This window comes from Hemicordylus capensis, chromosome 1 (assembly GCF_027244095.1).
Source record: "Hemicordylus capensis ecotype Gifberg chromosome 1, rHemCap1.1.pri, whole genome shotgun sequence".
Classification (NCBI taxonomy): Eukaryota; Metazoa; Chordata; class Lepidosauria; order Squamata; family Cordylidae; genus Hemicordylus; species Hemicordylus capensis.
The window spans coordinates 341,869,174-341,885,821 of NC_069657.1; the positions used below are offsets into that span (position 1 = coordinate 341,869,174).

General features: G+C 42.4%; 1 protein-coding gene and 1 long non-coding RNA gene across 25 annotated transcripts in view; one reads left to right on the top strand and one right to left on the bottom strand.

The window, feature by feature from the left end:
* TRDN (triadin) overlaps window positions 1–16,648 on the bottom strand; it is a 305,901-nt gene that overhangs the window by 126,599 nt on the left and 162,654 nt on the right. For 13 of the 24 annotated variants that reach the window (XR_008313241.1, XM_053284401.1, XM_053284354.1 and 10 more), the window contains 8 exons: window positions 6,633–6,668; window positions 5,445–5,507; window positions 5,275–5,337; window positions 3,714–3,770; window positions 3,380–3,436; window positions 3,081–3,182; window positions 2,869–2,925; window positions 2,568–2,624 (listed from right to left, as the gene is read on the bottom strand). Coding sequence is in view for 23 of the 24 variants with exons in the window: in XM_053284401.1 (XP_053140376.1) it covers window positions 2,568–2,624; window positions 2,869–2,925; window positions 3,081–3,182; window positions 3,380–3,436; window positions 3,714–3,770; window positions 5,275–5,337; window positions 5,445–5,507; window positions 6,633–6,668 (492 nt within the window). In the remaining variant the exon portion in view is untranslated. The remainder of the gene's footprint in view (window positions 1–2,567; window positions 2,625–2,868; window positions 2,926–3,080; window positions 3,183–3,379; window positions 3,437–3,713; window positions 3,771–5,274; window positions 5,338–5,444; window positions 5,508–6,632; window positions 6,669–16,648) is intronic. The other 11 variants (XM_053284341.1, XM_053284346.1, XM_053284362.1 and 8 more) reach the window with 11 other exon arrangements.
* The window catches only part of LOC128339896 (uncharacterized), a 103,432-nt gene continuing 95,347 nt past the window's right edge, over window positions 8,564–16,648 (top strand). Inside the window, exon 1 of the long non-coding RNA XR_008313306.1 lies at window positions 8,564–8,706. This is a non-coding gene — a long non-coding RNA (uncharacterized LOC128339896). The remainder of the gene's footprint in view (window positions 8,707–16,648) is intronic.

The following is a 16,648-nucleotide window of genomic DNA, read 5'->3' on the forward strand; positions in this document are numbered from 1 at the left end:
ATATCGCTACTGAATATACGGACAGTGCTTAGCAGTGATTCGATTTCTGACTGGGACTTTCCATACAACTTCAGATCATCCATGTACAGCAGATGGTTGATTTTACTTGATGTTTTAGATGTTTGGTATCCGAGGCCTGTTTTGTTTAGTATTTGTGAAAGTGGGGTCATGGCGATTACAAACAACAGAGGGGATAGTGAGTCCCCTTGGAAAATGTCTCTTCTAATGCTAACCCGTCCAAGTGTCTCGCCATTGATTGTTAACTGTGTACTCCACATGCTCATTGCTTTTTTAATAAATATCTGAATGTTTTTGCTGACACCAGCTGTTTCTAAACGTTTTAGTATCCATGTGTGAGGCAATGAATCGAAGGCTTTCTTGTAGTCAATCCATGCAACACTTAGATTGGTTTTTCTTCTCTTGCAATTTTCTAAAATAATTTTGTCAGTCAGCAGCTGGTCTTTTGTGCCTCTGGTGTTCGGGCAATTTCCTTTCTGTTCAACTGGAAGCTGTTTGTTAGTTAATAAGTGTTGCATCACTTCATCTGCTATTATTCCAGTTAATAATTTGAACATGGTTGGCAGGCAGGTGATCGGTCTATAATTACTTGGAACTGCACCTTTTGCTGGGTCTTTCATGATGAGATGAGTTTTCCCAGTTGTTAGCCACTGTTCAATATCACCTCCTTGCAAAATGTGATTGAACTGTTTTGATAGTTGTTTATGGAGGCTTGTTAGGTGTTTAAGCCAAAAGCCATGCAGTTCATCGTTGCCTGGAGCAGTCCAATTTTTAATTTTCTTTGCTCTTTCACTTATTAATTCTGGTTATTAATTATTATTAGATCTTGCATTTGTTGGTTACATTTTTTGACCTCTTTCATCCAGCCTGCTTTTTTATTATAATCTATTGGATTGTCCCATAATTTCCCACAGAATTGCACTGTTTCTTCTTTATTTGGTGTTTTTATGTTTCTTGCAGTTTCTCCTTCTATGCTTTGGTAGAAACGTCTCTGATTCGACTGGAATTGGAGATTCTGCCTGTGTTGTGTAATTCTGGCTTCATACCTGCTAATCTTCTTTGACACTGCTGTTATTTGCTGCTTTATTATTTCCAGGACTTCTCTAATTTTCCTTGAATCTAGGTGGTATTTTTGGATCAGATACTGTTTGGTGTTTTCATTCTTCAGCTTCTTGTCTTTCATATCTTTCAATTTACTAGCATCTGATCTAAGCCTGGAGATTTTATTTTCTAATCTAATCTTCCATTTAGGTGATGTCCTGCTTTCTTTTTTGACAGGTCCACTTATCTTATATCCGAGCTCTTGTGTTGTTATTGTTGCTGCACTGTACATTAGCTGGTTTGTTTCTTGCAAATTCTTGGTTGTTATCTCTGCAAGTGCAGCACTGACATCTTTTAATGCCTGAGCAAGTTGTTTTTTGGCAACTGTTTTTAGAGCTGGAAGTCGAACCCTGGTGGTTGTTTGGTTCATGTGCTCAGGTTTTTTTGCTTTAGTTCTTGTTGCTTTTCTGTTAAATGGCATTTGGGTTTTTGAGGTGAAGGCAAAGGGGTGGCTGCCTGGTTTTGATTTTGAAACAGTTCATCAACAGTGACATCCTCGATTTCCAACACCTCCTCCACCTGCGCCTGAGCAACTTCTTCAATTGGTGATAATTCTTCAACCATATCTTGAGCCTGTGTTGCTCTTTGCAGTTCTTCCAGCTCAACTCCTGTGAATACTTTATTTCTTATTATGAATCTTCTCTGGTCTGCTAGCCTTTGTTCTGTTATTTCTGTATCTGGATGCTTCTCTTTCCAAATTTGGTACATTCTTTTAAAATAACCTCTTCTAGTTGGACTAGACTTGTAATAGCAGATCATTATTTCCTTGTTGGCATTTTTCGTATTTTTTTTTTTTGGTTAAGCGATGTTTCTTCCGGTAACTTTGCTGTCTTTAGCCCTGGTTGCTCAACTGAAGATCCTGAGTCCTGTTGCCCACTTGCCACCAGATGTCCAGGGACTATAGCACCTGGCGCGGTCCTTGTTGACCTGGGCGACAACCGATCCGGTATAGATTTATTAAAGTTACGTCTCACCATATTGTTGATGGGAGAGGCACTCTTTGTCTGGCTCCCCTGGTGAGACCTGTCCAGTGTGGTTGGACCTCTGGCATAGCTCTCACCTTCCTCAGAGCACACAAGCCCCACAACCACGCCAAGGTAGTGCCTCACTGGGGGATGATGATGATGATGATTAATATTATTAATAAATTCAATTTCTATACCGCCCTTCCAAAAATGGCTCAGGGTGGTTTACACAGAGAAATAACAAACAAATAAGATTGAACCCTGTCCCTGAAGGGCTTACAATCTAAAAAGAAACATAAGATATACACCAGTAACAGTCACTGGAAGTACTGTGCTGGGGGTGGATAGGGCCAGTTACTCTCCCTCTACTAAACAAAGAGAATCACCACATTACAATGGGTAACAAATTCATTCCGAATTCTGAATTAGATTTATTTTTTAATTTAAAAATAACAATAACCCCCTTCCCTTCAAGTATTGTACCTTTCTTTTTAATTTCAGGAATGACTTTCTTCTCATGGGTTATTTTCTTTTCCTCTTCTGTTTCCAAGACATGAAGAAAAAGATAAGAAATTGACATTTCATCTAAGAGAATTACATTGGGTAGCTTATTTATTATTTATTTATTTATATCGATTCAAACTGCTTTGGGAGCTTTTGTTGAAAAGTGGTATATAAATATTCATCGTATTTGAATTCATAGCCAATCCATTCTGAATTCTGAATTTGATTTACTTTTTAATTTTAAAAAATACTACTAACACCTTTCCTTCAAGTAGCATACCTTTCTTTTTAATTTCAGGCATGATTTTCTTCTCAGGGGTTACTTTCTTTTCTTCTTCTGTTTCCAAGACATGAAGAAAAAGATAAGAAATTGAGATTGCATCTAAGAGAATTACAGCAGGTAACCAATTCTTTCTGAATTCTGAACTAGATGTATTTTTTAATTATTATTTTTTTAAAAAACAATAGGACCTTTCCCTTCAAGTAGCATACCTTTCTTTTTAATTTCAGGAATGACTTTCTTCTCAGGGGTTATTTTCTTTTCCTCTTCTGCTTCCAAGACGTGAAGAAAAAGATAAGAAATTGGCATTGCATCTAAGAGAATTACAGAGTGCTTAGCTATTTTATTTATTTATTAACATCTATGTAAACCACTTTGGGAGCTTTTGTTGAAAAACGGTATATAAATATTCATCATATTTGTATTTGTAGCCAATTCATTCTGAATTCTGAACTAGATTAATTTCTAATATAAAAAATACCAATAACACCCTTCCATTCAAGTAGTGTACCTTTCTTTTTAATTTCAGGCATGACTTTCTTCTCATGGGTTACTTTCTTTTCTTCTTCTGTTTCCAAGACATGAAGAAAAAGATAAGATATTGATATTGCATCTAAGAGAATTACAGTGGGTGTCTCCTTCCTTCCTTCCTTCCTTCCTTCCTTCCTTCCTTTCTTTCTTTCTTTCAATGTAAACTGCTTTGGGAGCTTTTGTTGAAAAGCGATATATAAATATTTGTTCTATTCATATTCATGGCCAATTCACTCTGAATTCCAAACTAGATATATTTTTTATTTTAAAAATACCAACAAGAAGTAGCATACAACACACTTCAAGTAGCATACCTTTCTTTTTAATTTCAGGAATGACTTCCTTCTCATGGGTTACTTTCTTTTCCTCTTCTGTTTCCAAGACAGGAAGAAAAAGATAAGAAATTGACTTTGCATATAAGAGCATTATAGTGGGTAGCCAATTCAGCAGTGGTCCTCTTATGTGATTCCTCCCTCACATACATTTGAGAATGGATAGCCCATTTCTCTGCAAATGTGATTGAAAGCAGGTCCAGCTGAATTCAAGAAGATCTGCTTCCAAGTAGATGTGCTAAGATAATACAGTTTGGCCTTCTGTACATCTGGAGATTAGGGGTGTACACAGAAAGAGAAAACCCAGTTCAGCTTGAATCGAACCAAACTTGGTCCAGTTCAGTTTTGTCCACATTCGAGCCAGGCCTGGTTTGGTTCAAATTCGAACTGGTTCAAGACTGATTTCAGAGTGGCGGGGGAGAGGCACTCTCTTACCCCTGGACCTCCAAGCCGAAGTATAGAGCCTCTACACCCCCTGGGGGCCCACAAATCCTCTTTAGTCTGTCCCAGGTGGTGTGGTTGCATTAAAAATGTGTTTAAAATACTGTGTGCGGGGAGGGGGCTCCAAAAGCCTTTGGGTCCAGACTTAATGATGTCGAGGGCTATGGCTGCCTCAGGGGGTGCTGCTGAGGCTGGGGGGGGGATCTCTGGCAAATCCCCCTTCCCACGCTCTCCCTGAGTCTCCCAGTTTTGCCCATTTGGGGGTCATTTTGGCCATCTATGTGTGGCTGTCATTATGTGAGCTGCTGTGCATGTGCACTGGCCATTTGTGTAGCCTGGTTGCACATGTGCAGTGGCTCAAAAATGGCCAAAATGGCCCCAAACCGAATTGGCCCAGGGAGACTTGGGGGGAAGCCAGCGGGGGGGGGGGGAGCCAGCTGCTGGAGACCCTCCCCCCCACACACACATGGCTGCCAAAGCACTCCCTCATAGCTGCCGCAACCCTCAGCAGCAGCAAGTCCTTACTTTTTAACATCTATTCTAACACCGCCTGCCATCCTCAAAATGGACCTGAACTGGCCAGCTCAGCTTGACTCAAGGTTGAGCCTTCAAGCTCAACACCCCTACTAGAGATGTGCCACTCATTATTCTATGAGAATAGTTGAAGCATGTCTACCTGCTTCCCCATTTAAACAGATGCTCGTGTGCCTGGATACGCGTATGAACTGAGCCTTAAGAAAGATTCAAATGGCAACTGGTAAATGCAACCATATGTTGATTCTGCTACCATTTGTAAATAGCAGATTAGAGACATTTGTAAATTCTTGATTTACAATTTACACATCACTTCATTAATCTCAAATAATTACCTTAACACTATGTTCTTTATACAGTCTTTTTTTAATGTAAGTTTCACATGGTGAGCCATTACAAACAAATGGTTGCTCCATGGAACATTTATCCGTAATGAAATCTAATGTGGTCCTATCATGTGGCCACTTGATCATTTGAATCCCCAATAGGAAGCTATTGCACAGCAAGTATGCATTATATGAGTTTGGTTCAGTAAGAATTAAGAACTAAATGTCTTAAAATGGCCTACCTTTCTTTTTAATTTCAGGGAGAACTTTCTTTTCATGGATTACCCTTTTTTCCTCTTCTGCTCCTAAAACATTAATCAAAGCATGGTGGATTGGCTTTGTAACTTAAGGGACAACATGGGAAGTCCTTTGAAGATCAATTTTTGTCACTTTAAGACAATAAATATCCTACCTTTCTTTTTTATTTCAGTAATAGTTTTCTTTTCTTGAATTATCTTTTTTCTCTTTTCTTCTTCTAAGAAATGCATATTAAAAGGTAATTATTTTACTTTGTGTTTCTTACTCAAGTAGTTACAAGTCAACCTGACAAAACCTTTCTTTGAGCATCAATTGCCAGCCACACTTCAGAAAAAAGAACTAAATAGGAGCTAAATAAATATCAAGTAAATCATGCAAAAGGTAGCAACTATTTCCTGACCAGTAGCATATATTGTATGATGATATGTACTTTGAAACAAATGCTGACATCCAAACTAACAAAGGACCAGAGCTGTTACAGAAACATCAGTGTAGCACCAGTGCTTCTGAAGAGTTCCTGAAAAGCTTGTGTGTGAGAGAGAGAATTTTGGCGACTTCCCCTGGAAGCATTCTATGCCACCAAAAAGATGTCTCTGGGGCTCTGCATAATCATCAAGGACATATTTTGGGGTGACAAAAAGTGCTTCTGGGGGAAGGGAGGTTGCTGAAATTTACCCCCTGCCACTACATGAATTGTGGAGCTGAGTTAGTTGAATTCTTCAGAAGAAATTCTCCTGTAACACCAATGCTTTGCTAGTCTGGATGTCAACCACTGTGTGAAGGCTTCAATTCTGTTAGATATTGGAAAGGGTAAAGAGCTCATGAGTTGTAGGTGGCCCCAAATAATCTGTATGTGGAATCAGATCTTTTAGAGAATCTTTTAGAGATCCAGGAATTCTGAAGCATTTTAACATTTAAAGGCCACAAATCGTGGTAGTGAGCTTAGTTGCCCTAGTGCTCAAAATCTCTGTATTTCTATGCCAGATCAGAAACTCCTTTACCAGTTATCTCTCATTTTCTCTCAGTCAACAAACTGCACAGCATCTATCCAAGCTATTTCTTGTGCTCCAAGAACTCTAAAACAGGCACACACAATGTCCTAGCCCCCCCCCCATGTGTTCCCATTAATTTAAATGGAGGAGGCAGACTGATGCATGCAACCCTTTGCACTTGCTGATCTGCTCCTTCCATTGAACTGATTAGTCATGTTGTCCCTCTGAAAGCACTGTATGTACACTGGAGTACATGCAGAGCTTTGGCTTAAGCGTATCATCAATCATCATCATCATCATCATCATCATCATCATCAGGAAAGAATGAAAGAAGAAGGTATGCTACTTACTCATTACTTTTGCAGCTGTTACATTAGGCTTTCCCACTACATCACAACATAAATATTATAAACAGTTAAACCAAGGAATGCAAACAATAAATTGCAAAGGCTGAAACAGCACAAAACATTCTCAGAAGATCTAGCAAATATGATTATTAAAAAAACAGGTCTTAAAGTTAGGAAACTCATAGGCTTGTCACATATTGGTTCTATAAACATGAATGCATTCCATATGCTAGGGTAGGGGAATGGTTTAGCAACATGACAGAATTGCCCTAAACCAAATTGATTATCCCTTATATGACAATTATATGCAGTAACATATCTGTTAAAGTGTTCAGCAGTAAGTGGTTCCTTCCTTTATATGAGGCCCTTTTTCTTTTCACTCCACACAGCGCTTAGACCAATTCAAGTTTATTACTCCAATCTAGCATAAAGCAATGGACATGTTTGGTATGTGCTAAAGGATACTACCTAGGATAATTTAGCAACCTTGCTGGAGTTTACATGCCCCGTTACTAATGGGTCCTTGATATAGTCAGCTCTGACTGTGCTAATCATTTGTTTAGAAAGGGAAGAAACTGAATCCAGGCCTCCTTTTCCACTCCCTCCTCCAACATCTAATCAGTACTATTAGGTTGGAAGGCAACTGTTGCTATGGCAGGCAACTACATGCTTTGAGGCTGTGCATCCATGTGTGCTCAGCCTGATGATATATACAAGGACCTATGAATTAAGGCTATTGTCTAGAACAAAGGAAATCAGGCAAATAATTGTGATTATTTTTATGTACAATATTTTATGAAATTGCCTGCAAGAACTCCACTTGAAAACCAGACTAATCCAGACACATAGGCAACCTCATTTGAAACATCATATTCCTGTGTTTATTATCCAAAGGACAAACTTAGGACCATGATGCAGAATAGGAAACAGTGAGCAGTGAGCAATGTAGAAAACAAAGTGATTTCTAAAAACATGAACTATTTAATTGTGGCAGAAGTGTATTCACCCTTCAATAGGAACATAGTTCAGTGGTAAAGCATGTGCTCTGGGTGCAAGAGATCCTATAGTCAATCCCTGCTATCTCCAGACAATGCTAGGAAAACAGAAAATCCACTGTTTGTCAGTATAGACAATACTGAGGTAGATGGACCAAAGATCTGATTCAATTTCATGTTCAATATGGAAGAGACATGGTCCCTTAGGTTTCATACAAATTCTTTAAAAACCCAAAAGATCAGCCTACTTTTGTCTCCCAGACATATTATGACAGCTTCCCTAATTGATTCACACTTTGCCTAAGTGATTCACAGAATGTAATTAACAGAAAATAAGACAAGTAATAAAAAAAATTATTTGCACAAAGACTGGATAGATCAGAGAGATTGTATGGTCTATTTGCTACAAGATGTGCAATTCATCTAGGCATCGATGATAACGTTTCAAAAGACAAAATACTCTGTCTTCTGTGGTGTCCAAGTGGTGTTTTTAGAAGTATTCCTTCAACTTCATCTTCTTCAACATCTTTTTCACAATCCTGGATTTATGAAATAGGTTACTAGAAAATTGCCTGAATCAAAGAGCTGGTTTTCTAAAGAGAATTTAACTTTTAAAAGTCACTGAGATTTATTTCTGAAAGAGTAAAGGATTGAAAGATGTGAGGGGGGAAATAAGAAGGATTTAATGTAAGCCTAAAAGGGTCAGACATATTGTGCTGAATGGTCTTCTATTACTTCTGCAACATCTCATGTTCTCCACCTGTGATGTCAAGTATCTTTTAAGAGGTAGAGGGAGGAGTGAAGTAACAGCACTGGCTTTAAGCCAAGTGTCCTTCAATGCAGATTTGAGTGTAACAACAGACTGTTGATGTGCCAGTGATGTGGAGCTCTAAATTTAGCAATGCACTTGAGTTATATGGCATGGTGCTACACACATGAGAATCTCTCTGGAGATACGTGCTGAGGGCTCTGTATTTTTCACACTGAACTTCCAAGATGATACAGGTAGTAACTTAAGTCATATTAGTGCTGATTCTGAAAGAGCTTGCCTTCCCATCATTCATCATCTGCAAGAGGAGGAGGTAAGAAAGATGCTGAGAAGGCTATCATCAACATGCTGTGTTGCTGGGGAAATATAAGTAGGAACTAAAATAACTAGGAGTGAATGCCAAAGGGGCCAAACGGGTGATTTGGTTCAGTTAAGCCTTTGATGCGTTAAATGCCTATCTAGCTCTTTCTATCAAAATCACGGGAAATATTATGGAATGACCTTTTGAGAGAGACAACTGATATTGGTTTGGTTTTATTTATTTTTTTGTAAAAGTTTATCTTTCAGCTTCATATGAGAAAGTACAGGCACATATGAAGCAAAAATATTAAGTGAGTTTTTTCAAATGTAACCAACATTAAGAACCACTTTCTTATTTTTAATGTAAACTACTTTGAGATTGTTTTTTCAGTTAAAAGCAATATTTAAAATAATATCAGTCATAGAAATTATGATAAATATAGATCAGATATGCTTCATATTTGTGGTAGATGTCTGTTCCTACATTGATCAATACCTGCACCTACAATATTACGCTGATATGACAAAGAGACCCAGTTAAACGTTAATTATTATCTTAAAACCAAATAAGCCTGTAATCCATTTTGGCTAGCTCAGTTCATTTTGTACTGTTTAGGAGCATTCTATACTTTGGGGGTGTGTGAACAGGTTCAGAACCAAACTGGTTCGATTTTGAGCAGGTTTGGTTTGACAGTTTGGGGTCAAGCCAAACCACCCCTGGTTTGGCTCAACCCCGGACCATACCTCCCCCAGCCGTTCGGGGGGTTCACGGACCAAAATATTAAAAATAATTTTAAAATTTCCAACTAACTCCTCTGGGGAGCTTCTCCAAGGTGGCAGGGAGGACCAGAGGGGTTCCCCTTCCTCTCGCTATCCTCCATTATGCATGCATCACCCAGTTTGGGTGGTCTTTGGCCCTTTCCAGGCCTTTCCCCTAGCGCAGGGATGGGGAACCTTGGCACTCCAGCTGTTTTTGGACTACAACTCCCATAATCCCCAAGCCACAGAGGCCAATAGCTAGGGATTATGGAAATTGTAGGACAACATCTGCAGGAGTGCCAAGGTTCCCCATCCCTGCCCTAGCGTGACCATTTTGGAGGTCATGACCTAGCCACACAAAGGCCATTTGAGCATGCACATCAGCTTCCAAAAAACCCTGGACTGAATCCCCCAGACCAAATCCCCCCAGACCAGTCAGGACTGGGGGGATTTGAGGGGGTGCCAAACCAAACTGGCCTGGCCCGGTTCAGACTCTAACTGAACCAGGCTGGCCGGTTCCATGCACATCCCTAGTATACTTTAACTACAACATTTTTGAAATTCTAAATTTCTTCTCAATTTTGTCGGTCAGCTTCTGAGTACTTTGAAGTAATAACATTTGAAACAATGAAATGGGAATATACATAATATTCCTAGTGCATTATAATATTACTAAAGCCTGCTCAGCCTCTGAGCGCATCTAATCTGACAAGATTCCTTTAAGCACTCCTGCTTACAGTATGTGAGCTTTATACTGTATGTAGCTTACAGTATATGAGTCTATGAAATTCCAGGTCTTTCCTCAGTATAGTGCTATTATGTTGGCCTGGTTTGATCAGAGTCATAACGGTCAAGAAACACTTCTGTTAGGAATACCTTTGTTTCACTTGTATTGAGAAAGCTTAGCCAAAATTATGTTTTGTGGCTTTTTTCAACACTATATATTTGTTTTGGTGTTGTGCTATATTTTGTGGCTGAGACTAAGCAACCTAAGAGATAATGACGAGGCAATTCTCATGATCACCTGGTTGCGCAGCTGAGTGGGGCCAGAGAAGGCAGGGTAATCCTTCCCTTTCCCACAGACGAGCAAGGTGAAGGTGGTAGGCGTGCTCTCTCTGCACTCTCACATGGGCAGCCCTGCTCCATGAAGCTCCATGAAGCACAGAGCAGGGAAGAGATATCTGCAGCCGGAACTTGTTGTTCCTACAATTCACCATGTGGCACACGCACTGCATTGGGAGATTCCCCCATCAGATGGCACTCTATGCGCCTGTCTCTGTGTTTCCTCGAGCTGAACTCAGCTTGAGGAGACACACGATACCCAGCAGCTGGGTTAAGGGTGCGAGTGCACTCTTAACATCGGCTAATGGCTGGGCTATAGGAGTGTGCACGGAACCAGCTGGTCTGGTTTGGTTCGAGTCCAGACCAGACCTGAACCAGACCAGGCCAGTTCGGCCCAGCACCCCCTCGACCCCCCCCCACTTCGGTCTGGTCCGGGGGGGGGGTTCGTGGACATTTTTAAAATTTTGTTTTAAACTTACCCCTTCAGGGGAGTTGTTGGAGGTGGCGGGGTGTGTGTCTGTGGAGTCTCCCCCTCCCCTGCCATCCTCCCTTCATGCCTATACCGGCCATTCGGCCGGTATTTTGGCCCATTTGGGCCTTCCCTCTCTGGCACAGCAGCCATTTTGGAGGCCGACATGCTCAGGCCATGCAGAGGCCAATTGTGCAGGCATGGCAGCCTGCAAAATGGCCACCATGCTGGAGAGAGAAGGCCTGAACAGGCCAAAGAGCTGGCTGAATGGCCAGTGTAGGCATGAAGGGATGATGGTAGGGGGAGGGGGAGCCTCCGCCGACCCCACTGCCACCTCCAACAACTCTCCCAAAGGGTGTAAATTAAATTATTTTTTTAATTTAAAAAATGTCTGCAGACCCCTCCGCGAACAGGCGGGGGGTGTTCAGTCCGGAGTTGGTCAGAACAGGGGATGGTTTGACGTCAAACACGTTCGACATCAAACCCGTTTGCACATCCCTACTGGGTTATTTAGGAGGCTTAGGCAAGTGGGAAGTGGAGGGATCTGCAAGGATTCTGCCACTTCTCACGACCAGCCTAACCCATGCTGGGCTGCCCCAGGCTTGGTTAGGCTGGTTGTGAGAACAGCTTCAATGAGGCACAGAGGTTACTGGAGACAAAAAAAAGAGCCAAAGTCTCAGTACAGTATATATAACCTCCTCTGCTCTCTTTCAGCCTTCTGAAGTCAATTGTGGTCTTCAGAGCTTATAGCACTTATTTGACAACTCAGTGGATAGCAGTATTAAGATCTAAATCTTTTCAATATATTCAGTGTGGCCTATCTTCAGCATTTCAATTTGCCTATCTGAGGTGATTATAGTGTTCCTATGCCTGTTTACAATGGCATCACATATCACTTAATTACAAAGGAGAGCAGATGATCTTCAGGGTGAACAATGAATTCCAACAATACTGCAATCTATACTTTGTTACTCCTTGAATAACAGGAGTTAAATGGCAACCATTTTAGGCCTCTATGTGCAAGTATTTCTATGTGAAAGTATCTATATGAAATCATTTCTGCTTGATTGTACCTGGTCAGTGGTGTAGATGATAATATCAGTTGCGAAATTTAACTCTAAATTTTGCAGTTAATATTTACCACCTATACCATTGACCAGAGACAATCAAGCAGAAATACTTGGACATGGATCCCAATGAATGACTGTTGTGCGAGAGTAGAGTTACATGTAAAATTCTAATTCAGTCTGCTTATATTCATGCAGAAGAATCTCCAGAAAACAGTGTCTCGAATTGCTTTAGAATTTTGTTTTCATTTTCTGGACAATTACATGTTTGTTCATGTCTTTTCCCAGTGGTTACAATTAATCAAGTTAAACTAGCTGGGCTGGGCGCAGAACATCTGTGCCTCCAGCCAGCCTACCCACCCAACGCTGCCTCCTCCCCCCAGATTTCTGGCCAGCCGCTTCTCCCCCCCCCCCGCCCACCACTCTCTGGCTTCTCCCCCCACATTCCGGTCGACCCACTTCTTCTTTCCCCTACCCGCTTCCCCACCGCACTTTCTAGTTGGTGGGCCGGCTAGCCTGCCTGCTTCTTCTCTCCCCCCGCCACCCGGCCGACCTGGCTTTCCACTTTCCAGCCGGACACTTCTCAGCCAGCCGCCCACCCTACCACCAGTTGCCCCTGCCTTCTCCACCTTCCAGTGTCATCGTTGTTTTCCTGGCCGGCCATTGGCCGGCAGCTGCTGTTAATTCCTGGGCCTGCCATCTGGCTGCCACCATTTTCTTCCCTCCACCATTCCTGTCACTATCCGGCAGCTCTCCAAACTCTTGCGAGAGCTGCCACATATGGGATTAGCGATGGTTACATTTAAGAGAATTAAATATATAGACAATTTATCTGATCTGCCACTGTGCTATTTTGATTAAGGTTCAAATTAACATTTTTACCTTAAACAGGCTTAGAGACATGTTAGATTTCTAAATTGTTAAGTCTACAGCACTTGGTCACCATGGGAAGTGTACATAAGGTACACAGCAAACACTACTAAAAATGTATGCAGATATGCCTGAAATGGGGTAGAGGATAATGGTGTAAAGGCCATCTACTTAGTAGCCACCTGCTTCACCCTTGTTTGGCAGGGCCAGTCAGAGAAGGACCTCTGGAGAAGATCTTAAAGTCCAAGCCAGGACATATGGGGCAAGGTGCTCTCTCAGGTAAATGAATTGGGAGAGGGTTAACTGAGAGAGAGAGCCCTGCCCCATACATCCTGACTCAGACCTTAAGATCTTCTTCAGATGCCCTGCTATGAGTGCCCCTGACAAACAAGGTGAGGCGGGTGAACATAAGAACAGCCCTGCTGGATCAGACCCAAGGCCTATCTAGTCCAGCATCCTGTTTCGCACAGTGGCCCAACAGATGCCACTGGAAGCAACAGGTAGGGATGTGCGAACCGGTTCAAACTCTAACCAGTTCATATTCAAACCACGGTGGTTCGATGGTTCGAATTTGAACCAAACCAGCCATCAGGTTCGAGCTGCAGGTTCGAATTCGAACCAAACTGGGGGTGATTCTATTTGAACAAGTTTGAACTGGTTAGAACCAATTATGACCTCCAAAAATGGGTGGGATGGTATCCAGCACCCATGGGTACATACCTTCCAAATTCCAAAGCAATCGGACACTCGTACAATTTTTTTATGAATTTTTGAAATATATATTTATTTTTCCCTCATAGGGTATAATGGGACTCAAACCAGCCCATATAATGGGACTCAAACCAGCCTAATGTGGAACACCCATGGATGCCAACAACCACCCAATCCCTGAAGCAATTGGATGATCCCCTATTGTGGAGCACCTAGGGCCACAAAAGTGGGCTGGGTGGTAGACACCCAAGGGTGCCTACCACACACAAAGCTCAAGGCAATCGGACACTCCTCTCATTATTGGTGAATTTTAAAATTATTTTGGAATTCCTCATAGGGTATAATGAGGATTGCAGCAAATGTATAGCTTCACGTCGGGGGCAAAGGGGTGGCCTAGAGCAAGGTGTGGTGGGTGGTAGTGCCCAAGAGGGGCCAGGAAGCTATCAGAATTATTTGAAAAGAATTGGGCAAAGGGAGTGCGGGGAGTGCATTCCATAGCCCAGGAGCAGCTACAGAGAAGGCCCTCCTCTGAGTCACCTCTGAGAGGTTTTGCTGGACCTCTTCAGATGACCTTATTGTGTGCTGGGGATCATACTAAAGAAGTTAGAGATCATGAGTTCTTGTCTGCAGGATGGGACCTGTCCATAAACAGGAACCAAAGGGACAATATAGGATAAAGGTAGGGATGTGTGAAACGTTTCAGGTACAAAACATTTTGTACTCGAAGCAGGCCGTTTTGGGTAGGGATGTGGAAAAAATTTCGGGCACAGAACGATCTGTGCCCGAAACGAACAATTTCGGGTGATTCGGGGCTGAACCGAATCACCCCCGATGCCCCCCGAATTTTTTCGGGCACGAGCCGAATCACCCGAATTTCGGGCACAAAAAATTCGGGTGATTCGGTTCATGGTTGATTTTTGGCGATTTTTTAAATTTTTAGTGACTTTGGGGCAGTTCGGGGGCATAGCATGGGATTTGGGCAAAAGGAGTGGGGTGGGGTGGTAGTGCCTAATGGGTGCAGGCTACCACCCCAATTTCAGGGGGATTGGGCAAAGGGCTGATTTTTGGTAAATTTCTGAAAATTTCATGTCTTTGGGGCAGATTGGGGCATATTGGGGCAGAAAGTGGGGGCTGGGGCAGAATAGTGGGGTGGGGTGGTAGTGCCTCATGGGTGCAGGCTACCACACCAATTTCAGGGGGTTTGGACAAAGGGGTGATTTTTTGAGAATTTTTGAAGTTTTGGTGGCTTTGGGGCAGTTTGGGGGCAGAAAGTGGATCTGCCCCAAAATAGTGGGGTGGGGTGGTAGTGCCTCATGGGTGGAGGCTACCACACCAATTTCAGGGGGATTGGGCAGAGGGCTGATTTTTTGAGAATTTTTGAAGTTTGGGTGTCTTTGGGGCAGATTGGGGGCAGAAAGTGGATCTGCCCCAAAGGAGTGGGGTGGGCTGGTAGATAGTGCCTGATGGCTGGAGGCTACCACCCATCCCCAATTTAAGAGTGATTGGGCAGAGGGGTGAATTATGGTGAATTTATTTGTATGAGGTTTGTCTTCATAAGGTGAAGTGTGCTAAATTGATTACTTCCTCATATTATTCATAGTAAAGGAAAGTGTGAAAAAGTGAAAGTGGGGTCATGAGAGTTGTTTAATTGAAAAAAATCTCATTTGCTATGATAGAATGAGAATTCACACCTCAGAAAAAACTTCTGAGGTGTGAATTCTCATTCTATCATAGCAAATGAGATTTTTTTCAATTAAACAACTCTCATGACCCCACTTTCACTTTTTCACACTTTCCTTTACTATGAATAATATGAGGAAGTAATCAATTTAGCACACTTCACCTTATGAAGACAAACCTCATACAAATAAATTCACCATAATTCACCCCTCTGCCCAATCACTCTTAAATTGGGGATGGGTGGTAGCCTCCAGCCATCAGGCACTATCTACCAGCCCACCCCACTCCTTTGGGGCAGATCCACTTTCTGCCCCCAATCTGCCCCAAAGACACCCAAACTTCAAAAATTCTCAAAAAATCAGCCCTCTGCCCAATCCCCCTGAAATTGGTGTGGTAGCCTCCACCCATGAGGCACTACCACCCCACCCCACTATTTTGGGGCAGATCCACTTTCTGCCCCCAAACTGCCCCAAAGCCACCAAAACTTCAAAAATTCTCAAAAAATCACCCCTTTGTCCAAACCCCCTGAAATTGGTGTGGTAGCCTGCACCCATGAGGCACTACCACCCCACCCCACTATTCTGCCCCAGCCCCCACTTTCTGCCCCAATATGCCCCAATCTGCCCCAAAGACATGAAATTTTCAGAAATTTACCAAAAATCAGCCCTTTGCCCAATCCCCCTGAAATTGGGGTGGTAGCCTGCACCCATTAGGCACTACCACCCCACCCCACTCCTTTTGCCCAAATCCCATGCTATGCCCCCGAACTGCCCCAAAGTCACTAAAACTTTGAAAATTCACAAAAAATCAGGACTTTGCCCAATCCCCCTGAAATTGGGGTGGTAGACTCTACCCATTGGGCACTACCACCCCACCCCAAAATTTTGCCCCTGGGCCCCTTTTTACCCCCCCGAATCGATTCGGATTCGGATTAAATCCGAATCCGAACCGAATCAAGGGTGATTCGGGTGACCCAGATTCGGGCACAAAACAGAACGGGGGTGATTCGGCTCGGGTCCGAGCCGAATCACCCAAAAATTCGAATTGCACACCCCTAGTTTTGGGTGTTTTGTAGACAAAACAAAACACCCATTTTACAAATCCAAAAGTTTTGTACACAAAACAAAACATCCCTGTTTTGGCTACAAAACATTTTGTTGTTTCGGACCACCATTTTGTGGCAATCTCTGAGTCAGTCTCCATTTCGTGTTTGACATCTCTTTGAATTTCCCACCCTTCCAGCCTTCTGATCGGTGACCTAAAGCATGGGCTGACCTGCTGACAATTCCCTCCTTGTTCTCCATTGACTCTTTTGCCTCTTGCCACTCTTTACTGAC